Source organism: Frankliniella occidentalis, unplaced genomic scaffold, assembly GCF_000697945.3.
Source record: "Frankliniella occidentalis isolate FOCC.00 unplaced genomic scaffold, Focc_3.1 Scaffold4, whole genome shotgun sequence".
NCBI classification, from domain to species: Eukaryota; Metazoa; Arthropoda; class Insecta; order Thysanoptera; family Thripidae; genus Frankliniella; species Frankliniella occidentalis.
The window spans coordinates 130,670-139,238 of NW_026267134.1; the positions used below are offsets into that span (position 1 = coordinate 130,670).

The following is an 8,569-nucleotide window of genomic DNA, read 5'->3' on the forward strand; positions in this document are numbered from 1 at the left end:
CGTCGATTGCGTCGATTGCGTCGATTGCGTCGATTGCGTCGATTGCGTCGATTGCGTCGATTGCGTCGATTGCGTCGATTGCGTCGATTGCGTCTCGGGCGAGTCCGAGAACTTGGTACGCGTCAGCCCATGAGTGTTAGGGAGGTAACAGTTCGGGAAGCATTATTGTTATTCTGTGTAAACTGGGTGAAATACCCTATATTTCAAAGGGGTTTGGGAGAAGATGAACAACTTATAATCAGGATTTATGTTTGGATTATCTTGTCTCCACCTCTCTGCTCGTCCCCTACCATAGATGCTGGGGATGACGTCGGGGTCGGTGTCGTCCAGGGGCCCGCGGACGCCCACCGCCCGGAAGGTGGAGTGCGACGCCGAGGGTGCGGGCGCGATCCCGAGTCCCTCGAGGCACTCGAGGTCGGCGATGATGTGGTTGCCCGTGGCGGCGTGGTGGTCCATGCCGGGCATGAGGGTGGCCGTGTTGGGCGGCGGCGGCGGCTTGCCGGCCGCGCCCACGCCGTTGACGCCGGCCGCGCCGTGGTGCGGGTGGCGCCGGCCCGCCGTCAGGCGCCGCCGGCAGAGGGCGACGGCCGTCACCAGGAAGGCGAGCGTGAGCACCGCGGCGCCCGCCACCACGGCGGCGAGCAGCGGGCTGGGCGCGCTCAGGCGCGTCACGTCTGTGGACCAAAAACATACAAAATTGTCAAAATCGAGTGCAAATTTCGTTCCAAAATTTACGTCTTTCCGAGTAACTTCATTTTTGGTCTACTTAGGACTAGTTCTTTTCATCATTGACCCAAGATACCGGGTCTGGTTTCTGATTTTATTTTTACTTTCGAAAATTAAAGATATTCATGAAATATGAACCCACTCCAAATCTGGGCTCTGTAGCTCAAACGGTTTAGGAGATACAAATTCTTAAAGTTTTGACGCAAAAATAGCGGCTTTAAAGGCTGGTGTAGGTATAACTCTATGACAATGTCCAGTGACGTGAAATCTGACCAGACTATTTAAAAGAGGATAAAAAACTGATTCTAAACCACCAATGTCAAAAAGTTGAATTTGAGTTTTCTACCCTTCGATCAAACATATCAACAAAATTTAGCATATTAGCGTAACTCTCATAGGAAAAATATATGGTCTCCAATTGTCACCAAATTTGGTGTACAGTTTCTACTAAGGTCCCTTAACATTCTCTAATTTTTGTGGGAAGGTAATATTAAAAAAAAAATTAAAATATTTTTTTACTAGTTTTTCTATGTTGAATATTTTTAAAAAAAGTTATTTTTTTGAATATCATCTTCCCACAAAAATTAGAGAATGTGAAGGGATCTTAGTAGAAACTGTACACCAAATTTGGTGACAATTGGAGACCATATATTTTTCCTATGAGAGTTACACTAATATGCTAAATTTTGTTGATATCTTTGATCGAAGGGTAGAAAACTCAGATCCAACTTTTAGACAATGGTGGTTCGGAATCAGTTTTTTATCCTCTTTCAAATGGTCTAGTCAGATTCCACCTCACTGGACATTTTCATAGAGTTATACCTACACCACCCTTTAACGCCGCTATTTTTGCCTCAAAACTAAGAATTTGTATCTCCTGAACCATTTGAGCTACAAAGCCCAGATTTGGAATGGGTTCATATTTCATGAATACCTTTAATTTTCGAGAGTAAAAATAAAATCCGAAACCAGACCCGGAATCTTGGGTCAATAATGAAAAGAAGTAGTCTAGATGGGCTATTATATAGGACGCTGACCTGTGAACTTGGCGACGCCCTTGAAGCGCAGCTCCTGCAGCACCACGGGGTCCGAGCGGCCCTTGGCGTTGATGGCGTAGACGCGCACCTGGTAGGCCGCGCTCTGCTCCAGGGAGCCCTGCCACTCCATGACCGGTGGGCCGCGGGTCACGTTGACGTTGTACCTGCGGAGGTAGCGCCAAGAGGAAAGGGGTTACTCCGCGCGTCACAGCAGCGTCACGTTGCATCGGCGCGGAGTATCGCCCGCTCGGGGACATACTCCGCGCCGCGCGACGGCCGGCGAGGTCGTCGGGGAAAGAACAGGGGGAAGTCCCATGCGGGCCGTTTTAGGAGAGTGCACGGACGACAACGATTGGAAAGCGCGTATTGACGCATTCACTTTGACGCGACCACAATGTGGTCATGTTATGTTTTGGCGAATATTCAAGTATGTGTCGTCCCACTGAATATGTTTGAACGTATTGTGCACTCATTTACGAGCTGCTTCAATTCTCCAAGCTCTCTGAGATTACTAATTTTTACATTACGTAGTGATTAGCTTTGTTCACTCGATAGTCCTGGTCCTTTACTTTGTACAGTGACTGGCACACTTTTTGTTACCGTGTGTGTTCCTTCGACACACCGTCGTCGCAGATACCGTAGAGTATATCGACCGCACTCACTTGGGCACCAAGTATGGCAGCTCCAGCAGCTCCAGCTGGAAGCCCTGCGGCAGGCCCCCGTCAAAGTTCTCCAGACACTCGACTCGCACCCACTCGGAAGTGTGATTCGTGAGCGAGCAGTTGGAGGGGGGGAAAGGTCGGCCTGCAGACAGAAAGAGACAAAGTCAACGACCCCGCGGGAAAAGGCACCTCGCTGCAGACGCTGGCACGAGGAAAGCCACCAGCCCTCTTCTCAGTCACCAGGAGCAGTGTGTTTCAGAGCTTAGTTTCCATATTTTATCCTGGTTGAGGTTCATCATCTGGCAAATTTTGAGCCCCCTCGTTAAGCGAACGCACAGAAGATAGGAATTCAGCATATTGGCCGGGAATCAAATCTGTGCCACACAGGGATTGTTCGACTACTTCCGGAATCGATCTCGGATACATTTCCCTAAATTTTTGTGGTTTTGTTTACAAAAAAGATGCTGAGAACTGTATCCGAGGTCGGGACCGGAAGTTAGGTTCAGCGAGTGAGGTCCATTGCGGGGGAAAAAAGTGGCGGCGCTTTCATCGCGGGGGGCGGCGAGACGCACCGGCGGCGGCGGCTCGGAGAGAGGCTACGACATTATCACATCCAAATTGAAAGCAAACAGGGGGCCGCGGAACTGACACCTCCGGTCGCGCCGCGCCGCCGCCGCGCCGGGGACCCGCTCCATCAGAGGAGGAGGTGCGAGTGAAAGCGTTGCCGCGGGCTGCGGCCGAGTGCGAGCGAGACGGCCGAGGGGGTGACGCCCCTTATCACCTGTCGCACACACTTCGCCGGCGCCAGCCTTATAAGGCGTCCCCCGCCCCCTCCACACACACACACACACATGCCCACACACACAGGCGTACACACACTCTCACTCTCTCACACTCACCCGCGGCGACGACCTGGAAGATGCAGGGCGTGCGCTGATGGCCCACCGCGTTGGAGCCGTAGCACGCCAGCGTGCCGAAGTCCATGTCGGAGGAGGGCGTGTAGTTGAGCGTGGACGAGCTGCCCTGCGAGCTGAACTTGGACGAGGGCACGTCGTTGGACTCGCCCGAGTTGTTGAAGGTCCAGTGGAAGGCGACGGCGGCCGGGTGGGCGTCCAGCTCGCAGCGCAGCGTCACCGTGTCGTGGCGGCCCGCGCCGTGCAGCTCCTCGCGCGCGCTGCGGCACGTCGGCGCGTCTGCAAGCAAGCAAGTCGACGAGGCCGTCAGAGAGGCGCCCGCTACTGTGTCTGTTGACCCCTGTTGCTCGGCCCACGTACCCCCCGGGGGGGCCGAGCAAGCAAGCAAGCGCGCGGAAAGGCCGGCGGGTCGCTGCTGCTGCGAAGCAAGGGAGCCCGGCGGGGATTACGGTCCGGCAAATTTCTCATCTCCTCCTTTAAACCTCCAAAGAGGGTTTGGGCGCAAAATCCCCGGGTAACACCGGGCGTAACAAGACTCGATGAGATGGGACGCCACCGGGCCGAGGCCAGAGGAGCAGGGGCACGCGGGGTCGAGCTGGAGAGACAACCAGGTGAAGTCACGTATTACATGAAATGAATTGATCCGGGTCGGCACGGTCCCCTTTTCCTCTTCCCCTCCCACCAGCGCTCGCACCCTCTCTGCTTTCGCCGCGCGCCCCTGCGCCTGATGTATAGGGTGGGACAGCAACCCAAGCCCCGGTCCCAAGACGGTCCTTGTTGTGTCCCAATCTACCCCCCAATCCCTTCAGATCCCCCTCTCCCTCCACCCCCAGCGCACCCTCCCCCGGAGCGCTAGCTCAGAGATTTACCCCTCGTATCCGCTGAGCGCAGGGCGCAGCGGGCCCGGCCCCGGCTCGGGGGTGGCGGCGGTGGTGGCGGCGGTGGTCCCCGGCGGCCACGGCCTGTGCGCCGCACGGGCACACAAGCCCCGGTCCTTCCTCCCCCACTACATTGTCATAACCTACATGCTGCTTGATTCCAAACCCATTCCTTCCTATTCCGGGGTTCGGCCCTTCGAGCCGAGCCTGCCTGCCCCTGGCAGCAGCGGGTCGCGGGAGGCGAGCCCGGCGAGCCGAGCCAAACGAAAGGCCCCCCCGTCCGCTCTGCCCCCACTCCCCCTCCCCGTGCTTACCCGCTCCCACCTCCCTCTGGGCACAGCGAAGCCTAGCACCGTGAAAAGGAGCCGGCATCTCTGATTGAGGGCTTATCCAGAGTTTCATGCATTAATCTTGCTTTCCGTCGCTTCGTTTTTCACCCCCGCCCCTCCTCTCCTTCTGCCCCGCCCTCTCGCCCTACCTTTTATTCTCAGCTTTGCTTTCTCTCTCCCCCTTTCCCTCCTCCTCTTTCCGAATTTCTCCTCTGCTTCCCCTCTCTCTCTAGGAGATGCAGCAGACAGTCCTCGTCGCTCTCGCTGCGCATCCCCGAGCCCCATTTGTGTCTTTCCTTTCTATTTCTGCGAGGCCAGAGCGCCGAGCTTTGAAGACTTCTTCAAGAAATCGCGTCGCCGCCGCAACAAAAAAGAGACAATCTGCCGGCATTTTTGTTGTCCCTGCGAAAAGACGCGAAAGTTGCGGACGCGATGAAGAGCTTGTCAAACGTGCGGACGAGTCACGCAACACGACTTTGGGAAAGAAACTAGGATTCCGCAAGAAAATAAAAGTAAAAATAAACGTTACAATTAAACTTTAAGTTACGCACGAGGTGAGCGCCATCGAGTGAGCCGCTCTAGGTTGCATACTCACAAGGTGTTACAAATTAGAAAAACAAAATCAGAGAAAGTTTTTTTTTTTAAATCATGAAAAACAACAGATATTCTAAATGAGTAAAAGTTGAATTTTTTGCAAAGTTCCCCCCCTCGGCACCAACCCAGCGTTGACGGACTTACACATGACGTTGAGCGGGACGGGGTTGCTGGTGCCCTTGCCCTCGCTGTTGGCGGCCATGCAGGCGTAGTCGCCGGCCGACTGACGCGAGACTCCTTGCAGCACGAGGCTCTGGTCGCTGAGGATGACGCCGGCCGACACGTTGTGCTGCAGCTCGCGGCCCGCGTGGAACCAGGCCAGGCGGTACGCCTTGGGGTTGGCGCGGATGTTGCACTCGAAGTACACGTCGTCGCCCTCCTTGATGTCGTTGGGGTTGAGGCTGGCGCCCATGCGTAGCGTCACCACAGGCGGGTCTGCGGGAGGGAGAGAGAGAGCAGGGGTTAGTGAGGGTGACAATAAAACCGGAAGTCGGAGAGATTATGATGACAGACGCCTGCTAATCGGAAGCGGAAACGGTCGCGCGACCACACGGCACAGGGGAGGGGCGGAGGGCGGGGGGCGCCACCCACAGCTTCATAACGGGGCGCCCCACCTACACACACCACACCGCGCCACACCACGCCGCGCGCGCAAACTTTTGAAATTGACACTACCAGCAGGCTAAAAAGAGGTTGGCTGCGAACAGGCGCTGGGGTTGGAGAGAGAGAGGGAGGGGGGGGGGGCTATGCCGCGAGTCGGAGGGGAGCGAGGGGGAGGGGTTCTGTGCCGCAGGGGAGCGCAGGCGACCCTCCCCGCCCCGCTCTCCCCCGGCATATAATTGACACAGAGATCGCCTTTTAATGCGGCGTGGGAGGCAGGCGGGTGAAGGGGGGAGAGAGGGTGGAGGGGAGGCAACAGCGGGGTAACCCCCTCTCCCTCCCTACCGGCCTGGCCTCATCACCTTCCCGGCTTTTACCGCCGCCGTACCAAACTTGGCCTTCCTAGCGCGTCTAATGCAGCGGCGGCGGCAGTGGCACAGACCAAGATTACCTTTCGCGACATACTTTTGCGCGCGGCCATTTTAAAAGCGCCTTGCTGCTGCCGCTGCCCCGCCCTGCTCGCCGCCTACCGCTCTCCTCGGAAGCTGAAAACTCATCTCGCGAGCGGCGCGCGGCACGCGAGTAAATGCGATTCTAGGAAAATCGCGTCTGCGGATGGATTCTCTGTCATCTCGGAGATATTTGCTTTCTCTAGCAAGAAAACAGCGGGAAAGCATCAGGCGGGGGTTGCACTACCCGCACCGAGCTGCTCTCGCGTGCACAGATCCCTTGGTGCCGGTTTGTGCGCTCAAAGCGTGTTTTCATACCGTCAGATACACAAAAGCATAGGTGTCGCTTTCATCGACGGTGACGCTGAGCACTCTCGTACGCGAAAGGATGATTGAAGGGCAACAGGGATCAATAAGAGAAACGCAGAGAGATAGACGAGGGGGGAGTAGGGCAGAGAGAAGAAGAAAAGGGGAGAGGGGGAGGGGGAGGGCAGAGCCGGTTTCGGCTGGCCGGGGTGGCCGGAATCCATTCCGTGACAATTTCCCCGTATTAGGAACGGAAGGGGCCAATCTGCCGGCACCTGAGCGAAGTCGAGTGGCGGAAGGTTTTGGGCGGGGGATAGAGGGGGCAGAAGGGGATGGACACGAAGCAGGAAAAGGCACAGGCCGCGAAATGTACCTTCACCAACAAAACAATTTTTTTTTTCTCCATGCGAGGGTGAGGTTTGGGAGGAGGAGTGGAGAGGGGGTGTGGGTAAGAGGCGGGGCACAAGAAGACGGAAACAAACTGTCCCGACAGAAACATGCCACTCTCGTGTAGACCAGCCGGGTACAAGTGCGAAAAAGACCGTCTGCTCTTCGTCCGCAGTCGCCTCACGACCCAGACGGGCAGCCAGTCGCTTAGTGTAGCTTAGCCCTGTACAGGTGTGACCGCCCGCCTCTTCGCCCCCGACAAAGTCGTCGCCCTGCTCAACTTTGCCTAAGTGGGAAAGGCGGAGAGAAGGCGGCAGGGGGTAGGGGGTTAAGGGGAGGGGGGAGGGGGCAAGACTACTAGGAGGAGCCGGGCGACTTTGCAGCGGAGGCAGTAGCAGGTCTCTTTCGCGTGAAACTTTACAATATCACACCTAACTTGAGAAGTGAACGTGAGCGCGCGGCGGCGGTCGGAGGGAGCAGTCGGAATGAGGGAAAGGGGGGGGGGGGCATATTGAGCAGCCTAGGACGTCGCAGCAGCCGGATAGTTGGCTATGTGTTTTCTGCCCTATTTTGGCCTCCTAGTTTACCTAGCCGCTCAAGGGTTACGTCAGTTTCCGCGCATAAAGTGATGAAAACGCAACAACAACAAACGGTGTAAGCAACAGATCCAACAGAGCCTCCTTACATTGCACGTCGAGGCGCCAGCGGTCCTCGAGCGCCGAGTCCGGGATGGAGGGGTTCTCGGAGCGGCACGTCAGGTACTTGCCGTCGTCGTCAATGGCCGGCACGAAGCCCAGCACGCTCACGGAGTGGTTGCCGTCCGCCGAGAACTGAAACAGAAAGCACACGCAGCGGTTGGCTAAAAGAAACTGGAGACGGGGAGCGTGGCGTGGCGTGGCGGGCGGGGCGGGCGTGGTGGTTCAAAGGCCACCGCTGTGCCGGCGGTGGTGCGGGTCCTGCTCGGCCTTGCTGCTGCAGGAAGTATCATCCCACCCCTCCGCTCACCGGCGCAGCGGCGGCCGGCGCCACGGCCACGGCTGCCAACTTCCCACTACCCCCGAATTATGAAGAGAGAGGGTCAGTTTGAAACTGATAGTAGGGAGTAAAAGAGCTTCCCACCAGCCAGCCATCCCCCCACCCTTGTTGCCTCGCCTTCGCCTCGTCTAACCTCCTGTTCCCTCCCCCTCCCCGCGCCGAACAGCCCCGAGCAGCCCAACCCCAACCACGTTGTCCTGGGGTTCTACCGCTGATGAGAGGGCGGTAGAACTTCCACGGTACTTGTATTACATCAGCCTCATCAGCCAACTTTTCTTGCCGGAGCAGTATACTCAACTGAATGAAAAACAGCTCGGCGCGCCCCGCCAACGCTACGCTACACCACCCTCACACACACACACGCCTTGGGGCACGAATACCTCGCCAAGCCTATCTTGGTAATGCACAGCAGGTCTCCGCCACTCTCCGCCACACCCTGTGCGGCGGCGCCAAGCCTGCTGCATGTGAGAATCAGGCCGTTCGGGAGCAAAACACGCCACTATTTTCACTTCCCCACCCACTCCCCCCACCCGCCCCCTCTCACCAATTCGTGTGCAATTTCATACACAACACACAGCGCGCACCATATCGTCATCAATGACTGTAATGATCATACACAATCTGTGCAGCAGTTCTCGAAAGTTTTGTAAAA

At 56.7% G+C, this 8,569-nt stretch overlaps 1 protein-coding gene across 1 annotated transcript in view; it reads right to left on the bottom strand.

Moving 5' to 3' along the window:
• The window catches only part of LOC113218351 (uncharacterized), a 191,687-nt gene that overhangs the window by 977 nt on the left and 182,141 nt on the right, over positions 1 to 8,569 (bottom strand). The window contains exons 7-12 of the mRNA XM_052267492.1: positions 7,568 to 7,712; positions 5,285 to 5,575; positions 3,325 to 3,618; positions 2,426 to 2,567; positions 1,764 to 1,927; positions 291 to 674 (exon numbers count right to left, since the gene is read on the bottom strand). Of these exons, the coding sequence (XP_052123452.1) occupies positions 291 to 674; positions 1,764 to 1,927; positions 2,426 to 2,567; positions 3,325 to 3,618; positions 5,285 to 5,575; positions 7,568 to 7,712 (1,420 nt within the window). The remainder of the gene's footprint in view (positions 1 to 290; positions 675 to 1,763; positions 1,928 to 2,425; positions 2,568 to 3,324; positions 3,619 to 5,284; positions 5,576 to 7,567; positions 7,713 to 8,569) is intronic.